At 47.4% G+C, this 17,348-nt stretch overlaps 5 protein-coding genes across 5 annotated transcripts; 2 read left to right on the top strand and 3 right to left on the bottom strand.

The window, feature by feature from the left end:
- Positions 1-82: 82 nt before the first annotated feature.
- GGS22DRAFT_23450 (uncharacterized protein) lies at positions 83-2,126 on the bottom strand. Its single transcript, XM_047966565.1, has 4 exons — positions 1,132-2,126; positions 1,022-1,075; positions 792-965; positions 83-724 (listed from the first exon to the last, which is right to left on the bottom strand). The coding sequence occupies exons 1-4, from the start codon at positions 1,927-1,929 to the stop codon at positions 206-208; spliced, it is 1,545 nt and encodes a 514-aa protein (XP_047818300.1). The 5' UTR covers positions 1,930-2,126; the 3' UTR covers positions 83-205.
- A 5,542-nt stretch (positions 2,127-7,668) lies between these two features.
- GGS22DRAFT_165655 (uncharacterized protein) lies at positions 7,669-8,313 on the top strand. Its single transcript, XM_047961730.1, has 3 exons — positions 7,669-7,778; positions 7,876-8,230; positions 8,292-8,313. The coding sequence occupies exons 1-2, from the start codon at positions 7,748-7,750 to the stop codon at positions 8,151-8,153; spliced, it is 309 nt and encodes a 102-aa protein (XP_047818299.1). The 5' UTR covers positions 7,669-7,747; the 3' UTR covers positions 8,154-8,230; positions 8,292-8,313.
- Positions 8,314-13,296: 4,983 nt separating this feature from the next.
- Positions 13,297-14,754, bottom strand: GGS22DRAFT_23419 (RNA-binding domain-containing protein). The gene is made up of 2 exons (XM_047966563.1): positions 14,568-14,754; positions 13,297-14,491 (listed from the first exon to the last, which is right to left on the bottom strand). The coding sequence occupies exons 1-2, from the start codon at positions 14,585-14,587 to the stop codon at positions 13,480-13,482; spliced, it is 1,032 nt and encodes a 343-aa protein (XP_047818298.1). The 5' UTR covers positions 14,588-14,754; the 3' UTR covers positions 13,297-13,479.
- Positions 14,755-14,910: 156 nt separating this feature from the next.
- GGS22DRAFT_165652 (TOM7 family-domain-containing protein) lies at positions 14,911-15,717 on the top strand. The gene is made up of 4 exons (XM_047961729.1): positions 14,911-15,186; positions 15,256-15,284; positions 15,369-15,405; positions 15,466-15,717. Exons 1-4 carry the CDS (start codon positions 15,110-15,112, stop codon positions 15,485-15,487), a joined length of 165 nt encoding a protein of 54 aa, XP_047818297.1. The 5' UTR covers positions 14,911-15,109; the 3' UTR covers positions 15,488-15,717.
- Positions 15,718-15,962: 245 nt separating this feature from the next.
- Positions 15,963-17,248, bottom strand: GGS22DRAFT_165650 (vacuolar protein sorting-associated protein). The gene is made up of 2 exons (XM_047961728.1): positions 17,008-17,248; positions 15,963-16,831 (listed from the first exon to the last, which is right to left on the bottom strand). Exons 1-2 carry the CDS (start codon positions 17,098-17,100, stop codon positions 16,409-16,411), a joined length of 516 nt encoding a protein of 171 aa, XP_047818296.1. The 5' UTR covers positions 17,101-17,248; the 3' UTR covers positions 15,963-16,408.
- Positions 17,249-17,348: the final 100 nt, after the last annotated feature.

Here is a 17,348-nt window from a genome sequence, read left to right as displayed (position 1 = left end):
ATTGATTGTTATATATGTGTGCGTGAATCCGAGAGATCGGCTGCCACGCTACTCTGGCTAGTATCCGCCAGCTATTATGTCTTGTTCGTATATGTATATGGGTCGTTATAGTCGTAATTGTCCGCGTACTTTTGTCGTGTCCGTGCAGCACAGTATCCCGTTGTACGCATTGAGTAGATACCTACCTAGGACGTAGGTAGATACTCTAGTACATCCTGTGCGGAGCAGTAAATGTGCGGCCATACTCTTCATAAACTGTGTTTGGACTGCTTGAGGCGGTGCTGTTGTCTGTAGTTTCGCTGGAAGCGATGCTTGATTGATCCATATCATACGATCCGTAAGAAGCGTGAGGGTCTCGAGGGATAACAATGCTGCCCTGAGAGTTGTGTCGGGACATGTTGATGTTGCCATAGTTATCAGGGCAAGGAAGACCGTGTTGCGGAAGCAGGCGATATATCTGGTGTGAGAGGAGCGAAGATTGGGCTGGATATTGGTGAGGACCGCTCGGTGTCAATGAGCCGTGGTTTCTGGCGCTTGCGTACTTGGAGGCAACTGAACGATTAGAACCCCGGCCTTTGATGCCCTTGTTGCTGTTTTTGTACAGCTCAGCGAAATGATGGAACAACTTTCTGTCTTCTTCGGGGAGTTCGGCACCGGGGGCTAAGCTCTTGAACTTCATTGTCAATTCCTTGATATCGTCCTTGTGAAACTTGTTGTGGTGCGTCTAAATGTGTTCATTAGAATGCTGATGTAACTTATTAAAAAGAGTAGGAATTTTGTGTTTTGCTCACCTTCAGGTTTCCTCGTTGACCAAATGTCTTCTGGCAGTTGTAGAAAATACAGCGGAATGGTTTGGTATTGAAGTGCGTTAGTTTATGAGGTTTCACGTTTCCAAGCTGAGCAAAACGCTGTCCGCAGATATCGCATTGGTAAGGTTTCTCTCCAGTGTGTCGACGTGAATGGGTCTGGTTTCCTGGTTAGAACGGTAGGATACAGCGAGATAATATTGCAGAGGACACACCTTAAGGTTGCCTCTCTGGGTGAATCTTTGGCCACATCCCTCTTCTTCACATATCTGTAAGATATGAAGTTAGCGAATGTTTTAGGGGAACGTAGATGGTGGCTTCTCACGAATGGCTTCTCCCCGGTATGAGCTCGCTTATGAGTCTCTAGCTGTGTCTTCTGCGAACATCGCTTTCCACAACCCTTGATGTCACACACGTACTTTCTTTGTCGCTCCTTTCCACTCGGGGCAGTAGCATGATTTTTCTCATCTGGCGTACACGACTTCCTACGCAGGTTGAACTTCTCTTCATCCATGTGAGGCGGGGAAGGGTAAGCGGCCGCGCCGAAGTCAGGAACCTTGTCCGGCTGGTCTTTTGACTGAATGGCTTTCATCAAAGTATCGACTTCGGTATTGAAAATAATCTCGTTGGCCTCGTTCTCAGCTACGTTCCGAGTGATTGTCTTTACCGTAATAGGATCCGGAGTAGGGGATCGCAGGATGGCTACCTGCGGCTCGTACTTGATCGTTGGTCTCGCGTCCTGCTCCAGAGAATGCGTTTGGTAAGGTTCCTTTCGATATTCAATGTCCGTATTGGCTACAATCGCACGCGAAGGTGAACATTCGTCCTGGTACTGCTTGAAAGATGATGCTATGGGAGAAGGCGACGTAGGCGGATATTGACTGAACATGAACTGACCACTGGGCGAATACTGAGGTGCTTGCGGACTGTGAATAGGGGCTATAGCGTGATATGTATTATCTGCTATGAACTGGGTTGGCATGATATTCCTATGGACGGCCGCCGTCGTCGTTGGAGTCGGGGTGTACTGTATTAGGCCAGTATCAACCATCTGATAATCCGAGTTCGAGTGCTGGGGAAGCCATCGTGGCCAGCCTTGGTTGGGGTCTTGTTGTTGAGCCATTAAAGCCAGCTTAATGGTTAGGGACTGATATTGCTTATGACAAAATCAGTCTATCAACTTGGTCCACGATGAACTATGATGTCCGAATCGTATTCCGGATCGGAGCTATGGTGAGAATTCGACTAGTTATAGTTAAAGCCTCAAGAGATTTGAGTGTTGATGTTTAGCGCTGGGGTTTGTGCGAGGTAAAACATGTAATTATGAGCTATAAAGCAGAAAGCCAACCCTAAAAGACGAAGATATCAACCGACCATTGGCTGAAGCTAAACAAGCGAAGAGCTACTCAGGTTAAGCGGCGTGACCTGTGATTTATGAATTCAACCTCAAACAGAAGAGTCGAGGCGGGTCCGGGCTGTAAGTGAAGTATATACCTCGAAGATTCAATGATGTGCAACTAGGGTTCGATCTGAGCCGACGGGTTGGGCACGCCCACTCGGAGATCTTGGGATGCCAAGGAGGGTACGCGGAGAAGTTTAGACTTCTCCACTAGAAGCTGAATACGATGTAAGTGGTTAAGTATCAGGAGCGGGCTGGTCGAGTACATCATCTTTTGCCTCATATCAAAACAACCCCACCCCGGTAGAAGACCCTCTTTCCCTACCAAAGGTACTAGGCTGCTAGGTAGGTTCAGAAACATGCTTGGGGGTTGAACCAGCCCTGGTACGTACTACCTATGAGGCGGAGGGTGGCCGAGAAGGGGGGAGGACCCATCTACCAGATAGCCACACACGAAGTCCAGCGATAGATCGCCGAGGTTCTGCACACTAGCAGGGTACTCAACGAGACATTCACAACGCATAATATAGTCGATTCGATGTGCGATAGCAACCTAGTGCCGGCCGAATCAAGTACTACGGGGCTAGTTACCCGCAGGATGCCTGCCAAATTCAACAACTTAGGATGACGAATACCAGTCTCGATGCTACTGGTATCGATGGTGAACGACGCCTTCTCCTAGTGGAGAATGTTACTACGTCGAGGTCGGTCACTCAGAGGATAAGAGAGGTAGACTGGCAGAGAGGGTACTTGAGGAAAGGTACTTGAGGAGTGACACGCTGGCCATGCAATCAACCATATTTGACTGCCAAAACTCGGCCAGCACACAGAGCCAGAGATGGTTTTGTTTGGTTCTTCTTCAGCCAGTGTGGCATCCACAGCTGTGAAAGACAAGGGGTGTTAGCGTAGGGAGGGGGCCGGAATGATACTGTGATTGGAGATTTATCACAGATAGGTAGTGTTCGAACCGTGGGAGTGCGGGATCGAAAAGGCCATGGAAATCCGAAAGAGAGATGGGAGAATCGTGAAGCCAAGGAGCGGAGCCAGGTCGCCCCCTGCAGCTGGAATTTTCCTGCCCGTCGGGGCAATTCCGTTAAGAACACACCTCCTCGACCCCTTGATCTAGCTTAATTACTTTACACTAGCTATCCTCTCCGTACACAGAGATTGTCATATTTTCTGTATATAGTAATCCAATATGGCTGGTACCAGTGCAACGGATAACCCTGGTCTCGACGGTGCCACCATCTGTTGTTGTGAAAGTGACAGAATCTGGTCCACACCAAAGTCGTTCTCTCAATCTGAATGTCATGTTGCCATGCTGCCATGTAGCCATGTAGCCGTGTAGCCATGTAGCCCATGTAGATAGGCCATGTAGGCTGCATATGCCATGTAAGTGTTTATATACTTATGTACTTCACTTATCATCTGATAAAGAGCGTCATGAGATCGCACGCAGGGTTCGAACAAGCGAGCCTTCCTGTTAACCTACCTGGTCGTTTATTATCTCTGTTATGCAGCATAGGCTATGTGACGAGGATCTTGCCAAGCACGCATCGTTCTCCGGTTTCCAAAATATTCCAATACGTTTAGCTGTGGTATATTAGACCGCCATCTGGCCGTCACGAGAGTTGAATGACCGGCCTATTAGTCGAGGACGGGAGTAGCCGTTTCGAGGTCACATCGCTCTAGCACTGGCCCAGACCAGCTGTATGCCAAATGTATGCCAAATGCATACCTAGATACTCAATGTGCACAATGCCATTCATTAATGACGTATCGGTGCGTAAGCCTTCAGGAACAGATTCGAACTAATAGCCATTGGGACATTGGGACATCGGGGGTGCGGCAAGGAGGCAAACGCGGTAATCTCCATCTAGCTGAATTGGAAGGGGGCAGGGGATGGAAATGTCAAGAGTCAATAGAGCTTCGAGAAGTTACATACCTAGTAGAGCCACTTAGCCACTTAGTTGCCTCACTTGTATTGTACTGTGTAGGATCTTACCCCCCTGGGAGATCGATGTACTCCAACTCGAGCAGGGATTGTAGATCTTGTAAATTGGTCGAATCAGAACCAGAACGTCGAGAGAAGGGCTCCCAACTAACGGTTAGCAGTGTTCCACTCTTCACACCCGGGACTCTTGCTTACCTAAAACCCGGCATAATCGTGATATTTTTGAAATGAATTATTTGACATACTAGCATGACTATTTCCCAAGAGTTACACTATTCTCTCATGCAGCATGGGTTCCAGGTTCTTAGGATTACCGACCTACCAGGTCAGTATGTACCTAGTAGTGAGGCGGCACGAAAGCCGTTATTGTTTTGAACAGTCCAGGCGTACCTAGCTGTGAGTACCCACGTACTGAACACGGCCGAGAGCGAAAGTAGTGTGTCTTGGCAACAGAAAATATGCGTTGTCTTATACAACCCGGGCTGCCAGGTAAGTAAAAATCGAGACCACTTAACTGGGCTGCTGGGTACCTACCTACCTATTATCCAAAGACGCGGAATATGGCTTCATTGGCTCTTTAATGATTGGGTTGTTTCCCCATGACAACCGACCGAAATAAACATGATTGTATCAGGTCGCCAGGTCGCCTATGCGGCCTGAACAGTTCACCATCGTTACCCGAGACACCTAGGTAGACATGAATGAACGTAAGCTAAGCTTTCGGGTTCCATCCGTGGTTGGAGGGTAAGCTTAAGCGGTGTTACCCTGTCGTTGGGAACACTTACAAGAGAGGAAATACGATCGAAACCGAATAATTCCATCGTAACAATCGCCTAAATATACGGTGTAACCAGATTGCTGGGATATTTATAACGTCTGTTCCAGAGCCGGGGGTATGGTTAAGAGTGCGCCTCATAGCGAGCGCCAAGATTCAATCAATTTCATCATTTCTTCCTTCAAAAGACCCTATCATCCGTAGTTAACTCTGATTATTCCAGCTTCATAATTCATCTATTCCGTTATACCATATTCAGCTCAGGTGTCGTGTAATCCGCGGTGCTGGTTCGACGCAAGCCACGTGCGGACGATCGTTAGAAAATTCTTAGCAGCCCTAGATACCCCAGATTCGGTTCCGTTAATATGAGTGCATGAATTTGCAAAATTTCCAGCTCATCAACTCATAGAGGTATAAGCCACGATCTTGGTCGCGAACCAGGGAAGCCCCGGATCTCACGGGCTGATGCAGGAACCTCGGCCTGTTAATTGAAGATCGCAATGGTATGAGGTTACCTGATGGAACTTTCGTTGGTTGGCGATCCTAACGTTTCAATAATTTTTTTTTTTTCAATATGACGACTTGACAAGGGGACTACACATGTCCTCTTACAGGGTTATGGAAATTGAAGGAGAAAAAAATGATATATGACCACCTAGTACAGCTCGCCGACGACGGTTACAATTTGTACCGAAAAAAAGTTCCTACTCGTGTTTTTCTCTCTCGGACGAACCAATAGAGTATGATTTTAATCAACGAAGGATAAGCTTTTTCCTCCAATATAATTTAATCAATATTCGACGGCGCGGCGTCTTCGAGGATTAAGAATACTGACAAGGACATTCATGTACGAAGGCGTCCCGCTTTTACCCAACGGGAAAGGATTCAAGATAGGTGAGCGGCTGCAACGTACCCTAGCAAACAACCAGGACCCTTGTCGGTGCTAAGATTCCAGCGAGCTGGTTGATGGGTAGATCCCCCGGTCAAGGTAGATTGATTGGCTTTCTCAATCTTGCCAGGGGCTTAGACCCGGGAACACCCCGACCTCATCGCATATTCAGAATATATTATCTCCTATACGTGATCAAATCTTTGAAACTAGGGAATGAACTGCGGGTTGTCGAAGAGTCCGAGAAGCGATCTCTACGGATAGTATAGATTCCGAAAGTAGATATTTCTTCTAGAAGGGCTGTACTTAATTATTGGCTTCTATGTCATTAGCGATGAGAGACCATCAAATTTGACCAGGGACAGGGGAAATAGGGAATGGTAAAGTGATTTACTCAACACACTTCATATTGGACCATACGGAGGACTTTCCCACCGTTCTCCGGGTGGCGTTATATCTATCTGCATGGTCCTTTCGCGAATCTCTGCTCTGCTCTTTTTGATTGACTGGCAGACTGGCTAACGGACGTGCTACCGAGTACCTACTGCTTGGTAAGTACTAGGTAGTGTCTATCTTATCAAGATCTCGGACCAAGCTGCGATAGGCAAAGAAGACTCGATACACAGGCTTTTTCGACCTGTCATCTTGAAGCCAAGGTGAGGAGATGTATGAAGGGTCTCGAGCGGTACGTGGGGAGGATTACAAGCATCATTACCAATCACCGTCATACGCTGCGGTGATCGTCTCGGTACTCACTGGTAGCTCCCAGACGTTTGGATTATTTGCTCCAAGTACTTAGTAGCTAAGTAAAACGGAGAATATTGGGTGGCTTCCCAGATCTTCGGGATTCTGCATCTCCGAAGATCCAATAATGGTATTCTTCCTAACTATGGAAGGCAATAATCGAACGCGCCTCTTTTCTCGGAATGGAATAGCCCCAATAACAATAATGTCACACAAGCTGGGAGAATTAATTGATTAGTGATACAATAATAGGGTATGTGGTAATGGCGAACTCCTTACATGGCGAATGACAATGAAGGGCTAAAGCGATAATGTGAAGCTGAAATGTATGATTGGAAGATCTTTCTTAAACGACCAAGGGATTAAGGGACGAAAGGACTAAGGGGGGAGAAACTTTGCAAACGGTCTGTATAATATCATTAGCTAATACATATACCTACTAAGTAGTACTAGGTACATGTAGGTAGCTACTTCTCATCATGGATGCTTCGGGCACTGCGAAAGTGGTTTCCTGTCTGCCTGTCTAGCTATATTAGGCAATGGCTCTTTCCTGTCCGTGCGCGACCGTGCACTAGACACTAGACTAGACAATCGGCCGTAGATAGTCGCGATTCGTTTCTAGCCCACTTAGGAACTTTAGATTAGCGCAAACCATCAACTCGAAGCTAAAACGACTTTAAATAAACTTCCAAGTTCCGACGGATCTTCTCATTCTCATCAAATCAATCTGTGACAATATGTATATCTTTCCTATCACATCACCTCGCATCACATGATGCGATGAACCTGCCGGCAATGACTGCAACCGAACGGGATTACGACGCCAATAATAATAAGAAAAGCCTCACAGTCATATGTTAAAACAAAAGAGGTGTTCTAGAAACTTACTACCTACATGAACTCAGTATCACTTACATGCGCTTACGCGCTTGTACTTGATGATATATCATAAACTGTCAAAGTGTGAACCAAATTGCTGGACCATCGGCATTAACTTCTCTAATAATACCCCAGATGCTAGGATCTGCGCCTCCGAACTAGAACCTCCTTATTTTCCCAAATGCCTATTTGGGATTTGGGACTTTGTAGAGGACTAGAAATCACTATTGCCGCCCGCCGTTTCCGCCGCCTCCGCCATCTCGGTTTTAGGGGCGGAAACTTGCGGCGGATCTATTTGGCAATGCTATTATTCTATAGTACTAGCAGACTATGTATGCATGAATACTGTTTAGTTAAGGGGTAAACCGGTCATGTCTTCTCCAGACTCTATACCTCACCGATTTCAATATGTAGCTAATCTCTCTCTAGTAACATCATTCCGCCTTATCATAATAACCGTGAGAACCCTCCCGTGGAACGTCTTCCTGTCAAGGCCACGAGCTGCTTCACGAAACCAGGGTCGGACATACAGCCTTCCGAGATCTGTCACAAATCATCTTAGGCGCCAACAAAATGTTGAACCCTGTCAACACGCTTTACACGGGTCCTGCCCAATGCCACCATCCCTTCTTCGTACAGAAATGAACGTTCCAAAATGTTCAGGACCCGATTCAAGGGAAGGAAACAAAACAAGACCATCTTACTAGGACCCGTTGTTATGTACGGCGTTCGCTACCTCTTCTAAACAAGTGCCTATCGTTTCTCACATTTTGGCCTCGGCACTGTACGTGACCTTATGTATCTTCATAATCATGCGTGTGTGACACTAAGAGTATGCGGGCAAGGGTTTCACGATCCATCGTGCTGACAAAACTAGAAAGCTAGTGCAGCTGGTTTAGCCACGAATGTCGCCACAACACGAAAAGGTAGGTCGTGAGGATGTAAATTGTGGGCTTGGCCTTAATATTCTACATTAGCCGCCGCACCCTCGACATAAAAACAAAACAACACGATATTACCTGCGAGTTAGCTTAACCTCCGTCCCTTCAATATCTTTCGCGCTGCTAGGGTACGTGGTTCAGCTTCACGAACCCCCGTTTCGTATGATTGGGCATCAAAGATGAGGCAAATGTCAAGGCAAGGCCGAGATTTGCTAGGATTTCAATGAGTTCAGCCGAATGGGAGTAGCCGTTCTCCCAGCATCGTGCTTACGTGTAGCCTTGTCGAACCTGAATCAACATCGAAATGGTTCCGAAGTAAGATATCGTGGGCAAATGTGACACCCAGCCAAGATTATCTGGACTGCGATCGCTACCACAGCACATCGCAACAGATGCCCAACTAGGAACGTTTGACAATGTGCTAATGGTCAATTCGGTTTATTTTAGGGGTTCTCGATCAAGAGACATCTGCCACCTCGACAGGATACATAGGCGAGGTTGTATTCCAGAGGCTTTCATCCACAGCGTCGCACTACTCTAGGTGGCTGGAATGCCCTATGGAGGGGGTTAACTCAGTGGCCGAAACAGCAGGATAGGTAACTGAACCATGGCGCGAAAGTCCCGAGACAACTTCCCCATATCGTAGCTACTGCTTGCATAACGTACAACGTAACACCCGCTGCCTGTAGGTTGTGAATGATTCAACTTAAAACCCCTTATCATATTTGTTGGGTTATGAACGTCGATGTGCCTCCTAAAACGAACCCCCTACAGTTCATACAACGAAGACTTTACGTTATATGTCGCCACTGGACCTGATTGTCTTTCGCTCTCGGCGTTTTAAGGGTCAATCTTCAGCCTTGTGGTAGGTACGACATGTCTAGTCTAACGTACTAACTAGCCATATATCTCTGAGACTTGATGACATACATACGCGCAAGCCTACCTGCTGCATATGGAAACGGCGTACATTCTGTTAATCTGCACATCGAACGGAAGCGCTATAAATCTTCCCCGACATGACCGGCAGGCAAAATAGGTCTCTTCGACCGCGCCACAAGGGGGGAGGAGGAGGGGCGAGTTGCCTTTTCGCCTCTCGAGAGGTGTTCGTAGTAGCCAGGTGCGGCGCTAGGCCGCACTGCAGTACAGGGAAAGAGATCTACCATATGCACGGAGAACGGTAAAACTAGAACGCTTCACTTCAGCACAGTGCCTCTACAACCATTTCCAGGGGGTCCCGTCACGGGTTTGTCCATCTATCAGCGTGTACCTACATTTCCCTGAGCCCTGTTACCCCGTCGAGGAAAGGCACATGTGGCGTAACCCGATCTTGCAGTGCATGATCTAGACAGATGGCGACGTTCCTAGTTAGTTCTTCGGATCGCTCATATGTCACTTTGGTCTCTAATCCCAATTACGTACATTCATGGATACTCCGTTCCTCCTTAAACCAAGACTACCTACCTACATAGGTACATAGTACCCCTCCTCATCTGTCTTCCCTTCCCATCTTCGTCCTGCGCGCTGTGAGTGGACGGATAGAAATTTCCCATCCCCAATGCGGCTGGCACGCCTATGCGGTGTCACCCGACTTGTGACCGGGCGGAAGACTGGGCGGTCTCGAAGAGGAGAACCTGTTCGCAAGCCCTGCTATGTTAAGTCGATTGGCCCGACATATATCTCGACCCTGCATGAAAAACTCGGCCGCGCGGGCGCGGGAGAGAGATGGTCTTCGTAGATGATCTGCCGCCCGCATGAGCTGAAGGGAGAAGCACGTACATAATAGCGTCGTGGCGAGCGCATGTGTTTGGCTACTATCAATCTAAGATTTCGACCGGACAAATCTGCCATAACGCCTTCTTTACAGATCTGTACATCATGTCGCTCATACCCTCGTAATTCCGCGATGCGGCCTGGACCCGCTGGCGGGAGTAGGTCAGCTCTACCAGTCACGGCCGACACTCAACCCGTCTATCACTGGCCAGCACGGGATTTCGAACATGTAATCTAAGCATTAGCTCTATCCACTGCGTCGGCGCATCGCTTGAATGCACGATACTTTTCGGATTTGTGAGCTGCGAAGCATTCCAGACCGGATATTGTGTTATCTGGTTGATACAGAGGGGCGGGCTGATGTCAGCGCCCCTGAAGGATTCTAAACGCCTACGTTCTGGCATGTTGTTGAATGTTATCTCTATCGCCGATACGAGATACGAATCAACATCATGAACAACGTATACAAGGCAAACAACTGATGCTTCAAGTCAGGCCAGAATATACTGGAAAATTCCGAATCAGTCGGTTTTTGATCGTTTCAATCGTGCGACAGTAGATAGGAGCGGAACTAGGAAAAGAAGCTGAAAATTAGACAGCTCCTGTCAGCAATATTACCTCGCACCCTTGGTATCGTGAGATTATCATCGGAAACTATCCATTTTGAAAACCACACTACCTATCTTGATGTCAATAGTCTCGGTTTCGTTTATAGCTCTTACCGACCCTCCCACGCCTCCTTCCTGCGAGTGTGGAATACAAACATCTGTAGAACTAGAAGATGTTCGTTGATAGGGCATTCCGGACTTGAACTAGGTAACTCACGTCAAAGAGAGGGTTGGAAGGGAGAAGATCGTTGGTTGTGAGAAGAATATGACCTATCTACGACAGATGGTCTAGCTGTTTTTGCCCTCATCCAAGATGCCCCCACACGCACACTACGACGCCGGAGTCTTCACTCCTAATCAAGTTGCCTCGCGGGAATGCGATATTAAAGTTATTGGGATTGTTTCGGTTCAGTTTTCGGTAGCCTGCCTCGAATATTCACCCGATGACAGAGCGCTATACACGGATGTATCATCTAGAAACCTTGAGGATACCCTTGGGATCACACCACTTCTACACGATAGACAGGTAGGACCGATTCGAAAGAGAGGAGGGTTTTCAGGTAGAGTAGTTCGTTGCTCAATATGACGATATACACATAGACATCTCAGTAGAACTTGCCCTGGTTGATGTAGCTAAGGTGGTGGGCTCGCGGTAACTACCGTCTCTTAAACACGAGGGTTAATATAGTTCGAATGGATCCAGCGACGTACATGAATTCTCGTGAAACACTCCCACTCACAGACGTCTATGTTACTGCGTAAGAACGGGTCACGATGGGATCACACGTTGGCATTGCTCCACGTGTTTCATATATCGACTTCACAGCAGGCGGTAAGGCTTAGTTATATGCATGAAATGCCTACATCTTCATCTCCGAGTATCCCGAGAGAGGTGGAAGTTAGGAGTTGGTTGTATATGAATTTCCTATTCCGACGGATCTTTGTTGACTCGGACGCAAGGGTGCCTCCCTTCAGCAAACTTCTCCGGCACCGGTTCCGAAGGCCTCACTCACGCGATTCAGCATGACTACATCTAACTGCTTCGCAGAAAATCAGTCTTTTTGAGATTAAGACGAGTCATCTTATCGGTTAAACTCTTTATCCCCCTAGACACGAACAGAACTGAAGAGTAGTTTTGTCGGAACATTAGAGTACCTGCCCAAATTTCTACCTATCTACCTGGTATCATAGATATACCCAAAAGATAGCAAATTCCTGCGTAGGTAACTATGATACCATCTTGCTCAAATAGATGTTGTTATATTGTGTTAGTGAAAGCAGGAAACCTGGGGTGTGCTTAGGTATACTCATGCCCATGCTTCAACTGCAATCAGCACATAGAGGACTAGACTTCACGATATCATAGGCCTATCATGACACTAAAATCTTAATAGTAATGATAATGGTTGTATTCATGTCGGGGGGCCTCCAGAGCTACCTAATAACTTAGAAATGTTAAGCCTATGAAGTCATACATGCCCTCCTCACCGCTAGTTATAGTCAACTCGTAACATTGGAAGAGATGAGTGAATTTCTTGTGTTAAGCGATACCTCAGCCCTGACTCTCTGCACAGAGGCACTCTGGACATCCTATACGACGCCTCTATGCACACTATGTGTACTTGGCATTGGAATAGCTAGTCCCTGGACTTTAAGAATGTCATCTCCAGAATCTTGGTGGATACTGTAAGCAAGATGGTTATTCTATACGATTTGCAAAGCTAAGGTTTTCCTACATTTTGAATACTATATAGTGCGTTTTTATGCTGTGGAAACCTATAAAGTTGTTGTAACTGGAATCCTGGGCTTGGGCTGAGTAGAGCTTGTTCTCTCCTGGAAAAAGAGTTGGGGTTGAAGCCCTTGTGATGAAGAATATGATAGGGGGAATGAGTATACTCTAAAACATCGATCTGGAGAAGTCTGCATTCAATTATTATGAATTAGAGCGACTAGAATTCGGCAAGCTGCTAAGGACTGGCCTGAATACCTGTAATAGATCGTAAGTTGTCCGACTTGTAAATCTCGTCGTTTGGTGGTTTGGCTCAATTGGCAGGTATGAAACCACTGAACCTGGGGCTTAGTCCTATGACATGACCTAAGTCCCTAAAATATAGGTAGTCATAGGACTGATGGATATTAGGCTACACTTGCTACTACTAATAGAGACACAGAAATCAGCAGTTTCTTGTAGAACTGTTTATTCAACTACCAGACACTACTTCTCCTTGCTACTCTTAGCTAGCCATGACAGCAGTTCCCAAGGAGTAGCGGCAGGCTTGCCCTACTTGGTATATTCAATAGCCATTGATGTAGTTTTGACCTATAGCTCAAGTGTTTTGTGGTAACATGGCCGACTTCTATATAAGCGTCATCGGCCAAGGGTATCTTCCAATAAGGTAACGCCGTTTATGACTCCATTTTTATACTCCCAATAGTTACTAGCTTAGGCATTCATACCTGCAGTGGTCGATGAATAAATTCATGACTCACAATTATATGAAAGGGGTAGGGCGTAGTGTCGTGCTGGCTCGGAGGTCGGCTTCTTTGTCCTTACTCATCATGCCCAGGTCTATTTAGCCCTCGTAATTATTGGACAAGGACCCCGAATATTCCACTAGCACGAATCCCCGATACTGATATCGCGCAAGACGGAACGATAGGTAATGCCGGGATAGTACTTATGGTCCATTCTCGATTATGTTTATCGAACCTCAACGGCCATAACCAGGGGTGAATCCAGGTGGTGGGGGCGGAGGTACGCTACCCGGAGGACCAAAACCAGGCGGTGGCATTCTGAATCCGCCGGGATGGAAGTCGGCAGGGCTACCGTATCCAGCTTGAGACGGTGGTGGACGAGCGGGTAGACCCTGTGGTGCTGGGGGTAGAACGTTTGTTCGTCCAGCTCCAGGAGGCATCGGCGTACCGTTAACACCGAACGGGGGAGGAGGGCCGCGATGAGAGTTAGGAGGTGGAGCAAAGCCAACGGGCGGTCTCGGAGGAGGGATACCAGCGGCCATAGAAGGATCAAATCCGCCAGTTGCCATGACTGGTGGAGCGACGGCCGCCGGGGCAGGGGTAGCAGGAGTAGGCGTCTGAAGAAGTCCAGGTGGCATGGGTTGGCTTTCGATGGTGACGTTGTGCTTCTTCGCTTGAGCAGCAAGCATTCGTTCGGCTTCGTCTCCGTGCCTCTCGCCTTTACCATCCTTCTTGTAGGCGTATTGTACACTGACATCCTTATTCATGAGGAATTGTCCATTCATGTTGTTGATAGCATCATCGCTGGCCTCAAAACTACTGTAGCTGACAAAACCGTATCCCTTGCTCAATCCGTTATCGTCACGAGCTACCTTAGGAGGCGCAATGAGAGTTCCAAATCTGCTGAAAGTGTCGTATAGGACCTTTTCGTCCACCATTGGGTCGAGGTTGCCAATAAAGAGCTCTGCGCCAATCTCCAAAGGTTTTTGCTTGTCTGCCGATGCCTTATTGACACGTAGCGCCTTCCCGTATAATCGAATGCCGTTCATGATCTTGGCGGCATAGTCGGCGTCGACCTCGCCATTGAATTCGACGAAACCGAAGCCCTGGTGCGACTGGGTCACACGATCTTTGGGCAAATGTACATTGACTACAGGGCCGGCTTGGACCATCAGCTCCCATATCAGAGCATCGGTAGCGCGCTCGTCGATATTACCCACATAGACAGTGGCTTCTTTATCTTGCTCCCTGGATTATATCAGTTAGCATCGCTGTGAATTATTGAACTAATTGGATATGAATATGATGAGAATAGTAGACCTACCAATGTTTCGCCCCCGACATTTTGACTGAATGGTTGTATTTTGGAGTATGATACGGTCTCCGGGAGTTGTTGGAAATGCGAATCGAAGAGGTTGAGTGAAGATAAAGATTGGATAAAGATTCAGATTGTCGCGACGCGCGATGTCGTTGTGGATCCTTGGTTGAAGCTTCCAAAAGTTCTTTGCTATTGGAACCTTGTAACTTTCCAAGGATAGAGCTCTAGCATTACATAAGCTTAGCTATGGTACCGACATTTTCCCACCAAAGCAAGGACCCCGCTTTTAACAATTAAACCAATGAACTGCCAGAATCTTAACAACGCCTCATCCAAAATTCATTATCAACGCTTATCGTTCTGAATTTTTGGTCGGCTTTCACCAAAACCATTACAACTTTCTTCCTAGCAGAGTGTACCAACAAGTTCTCATTCACTGCTCACGACAAACAATATCACGGACGGATTCCACTGCGAATTAACTGCTACGGCTATTCCAACCATCCTTGCGCTGAACATTCCTCGTTTAACGAGTCACATTGCCCATCATGCCTTTCACTCTCTCGGAGGAATCTAAGGAGCGCATTGGAAAGATCATTGAGATTGGACGTGTCGCAATGCACTAGTACGTTTTACCTCCCTTGAAAATACCCTCAGAACCAGAGAATTCAATTTACTAACATATTATACCCAGTGGCTACCTGCCCTTGATCCTCTATCTCGGTATGTCCCGATGCGCCCATGGAACACCATGACGTAGATGCCCCCAACCCTCAAAGGATAATGTCTAACCGCGCATAACAACAGGCTACACACGTAGCGATCCACGACCTCCCATGATCCGGTATGTTCTTACCTTGGCGACAAATCCCCAGCACACATTAGCTAATCCATATGTATATAGCCTGCTCTCTCCTCTCTCCTAGTGCGTGCGAAAGTTGAAGCGGCTGCTCCGAAAACTCTTGTACCAACACTACTACTATTACTTGATGCCATTACTGCGCTTCTTGATAATCCGACATCAGCCAAAGGGCATCATGGATATGGATGGAATGGCGTTGATCACCGACTATTGATCTTGATCTGTCTGCAATATGCCGCTTGTTGACGGCGTTGCAATGTGTAATGAATGAACTCTGATACCACTCACAAACACTAATTTTTCCATTATTGTGATAACGGCCATGGCCACTCGTGAATAATTAATCAGTTAGGATCCTAGTTGGCCATTTATTACTATAGCCACGAGGCCCAGTTCGTCGGATTCAATGTTGGCTATGAGACTGCCCACCCAGATATAATGCTAATGATCTAGCAATATTAAGCGCAACGACACCCTTCTCGCTTCGATATGCGCGACGGGTCTTTTACGAACGAGACTTTAATGATATATAGATGATTCAACCGATGCCATTTTCTTACGAGACCGGATTGCTTCGTAGAAGAAAGACTAGCTGGTAATCTGATTCAATCTCCGACTAGAACCACGCCCAGAACTCTTTATTAGGACAATAGTAGACCACACATCGTAACCAATACTATCCGAGTAATACGAAAGCGCATAAATCAAGTAAACAAAGTAATGGATTACCGCACGCCTAGCTTCGCCTAGCCTAATCCTCCAGTATGCCGCAATGCTGCGTCCGTAGTACTGTACAAGCAATGAATCAATCAATCTCCCACAACCAGACATTCTGAGGGATATAGCTCTGCTTCCGCCCTTAGAATTCCAAGCCCGGTGTTCGCAGCCCCGGGGCTTCCTCGCGTATTAATTCATCGACCGAGCACACCCCATCGTCGGCCAGGGGTAATCAACAGATCGACCTGTCGTCATCGATCTCGATCCTTCACAGCGACAGGTTATAGCTATACTCATCCTCCATATTCTGACTAACCCACAGCACAACCGAGCTGAGCATAACCAAACCATTCGCAACGACATTCTCCACACCCATGCCCATCATCGGCCACTCGACATTCGGGACGACGAACTTAAGCACGAACACAGTAACACCACCAGCCATACCACCGGCCAGGGCCGCGAACCCCAGGAACAGAACCACGCGAGCCTTCCACGCGACGCCGGAGCCAGAATACGAGAACGAGTCTGCGGACAGCCTGGCCTTCTCGACGGAGTTGATGATCAGCATGCCGAGGGAGGAGAAGATAAGCGGCAGCCAATCCACGAACGTGACGTGCACGTCCGACCCGTTGAGCGACGACTTCGACCACACCGCCGCGTCGATCAGGATGTAGAACGCGAGCGAGAACTAGATGGGCGCGCGGGCGATGTTAGCTATGCTTATTCCCCAAGTCACGGTCATAGTAGTAGCGGCAGTTGAGATGGCTATGGTAGAAGGCAGAGAATAGTCGATGCATTCCGGATAGGGGCTAGATACTAAATAACAACGATAAGAAACAGCGAGGAATCACAGTCCCAACATACCAGAGCACCCGCAGAGTAGACGCCCGCGCTGCGCGCCCAAGCGCTATTAAGCCATTCCGGCCGGCGGAACTTCCAGAGGCGGTCTTCCTCCATAACTTCGAATGATTCGATTGTTTCGAGAAAAAGGGAATTCGTAGATCGATGATAGAAACCGTCGGTATTGATAGAGACTCGTCGCTGATCGCAAGGTGGGTTTCGAAATAGATTAAAGGGTTGACAGTAGTTCGGAAGTTGATGAGCTTAGAGAAAGCTTGGGGACCAAACTGGTGAGGCTGATGACGACTGCTTATCTAATGTCTTGGCATCGTTTACTAGCGCCTGGTGATATGCCACTAAACAGA

This window comes from Annulohypoxylon maeteangense (assembly GCF_022496945.1).
Source record: "Annulohypoxylon maeteangense strain CBS 123835 unplaced genomic scaffold GGS22scaffold_10, whole genome shotgun sequence".
NCBI lineage: Eukaryota > Fungi > Ascomycota > Sordariomycetes > Xylariales > Hypoxylaceae > Annulohypoxylon > Annulohypoxylon maeteangense.
Note: the sequence above shows the minus strand (reverse complement) of the source record. Positions and strands in the feature narration are given on the sequence as shown.

What these genes read in the sequence shown, in the direction of transcription:
- GGS22DRAFT_165655 (XM_047961730.1), top strand. Translation starts at nt 7,748, where the DNA reads ATGCTATTATTCTATAGTACTAGCAGACTAT. An exon ending in CTATAGTACTAGCAGACTAT is followed by an intron (nt 7,779 to 7,875) that starts GTATGCATGAAT and finishes ATCTCTCTCTAG; the next exon opens with TAACATCATTCCGCCTTATC.
- GGS22DRAFT_165650 (XM_047961728.1), bottom strand. Translation starts at nt 17,100, where the DNA reads ATGGAGGAAGACCGCCTCTGGAAGTTCCGCCGGCCGGAATGGCTTAAT. An exon ending in TCTACTCTGCGGGTGCTCTG is followed by an intron (nt 16,832 to 17,007) that starts GTATGTTGGGAC and finishes GCGCCCATCTAG; the next exon opens with TTCTCGCTCGCGTTCTACAT.
- GGS22DRAFT_23450 (XM_047966565.1), bottom strand. Translation starts at nt 1,929, where the DNA reads ATGGCTCAACAACAAGACCCCAACCAAGGCTGGCCACGATGGCTTCCC. An exon ending in CCCAGAGAGGCAACCTTAAG is followed by an intron (nt 966 to 1,021) that starts GTGTGTCCTCTG and finishes CCAGGAAACCAG; the next exon opens with ACCCATTCACGTCGACACAC. An exon ending in GTCAACGAGGAAACCTGAAG is followed by an intron (nt 725 to 791) that starts GTGAGCAAAACA and finishes GAACACATTTAG; the next exon opens with ACGCACCACAACAAGTTTCA.
- GGS22DRAFT_23419 (XM_047966563.1), bottom strand. Translation starts at nt 14,587, where the DNA reads ATGTCGGGGGCGAAACATTG. An exon ending in ATGTCGGGGGCGAAACATTG is followed by an intron (nt 14,492 to 14,567) that starts GTAGGTCTACTA and finishes GATATAATCCAG; the next exon opens with GGAGCAAGATAAAGAAGCCA.
- GGS22DRAFT_165652 (XM_047961729.1), top strand. Translation starts at nt 15,110, where the DNA reads ATGCCTTTCACTCTCTCGGAGGAATCTAAGGAGCGCATTGGAAAGATC. An exon ending in GGACGTGTCGCAATGCACTA is followed by an intron (nt 15,187 to 15,255) that starts GTACGTTTTACC and finishes TATTATACCCAG; the next exon opens with TGGCTACCTGCCCTTGATCC. An exon ending in CCACGACCTCCCATGATCCG is followed by an intron (nt 15,406 to 15,465) that starts GTATGTTCTTAC and finishes ATATGTATATAG; the next exon opens with CCTGCTCTCTCCTCTCTCCT.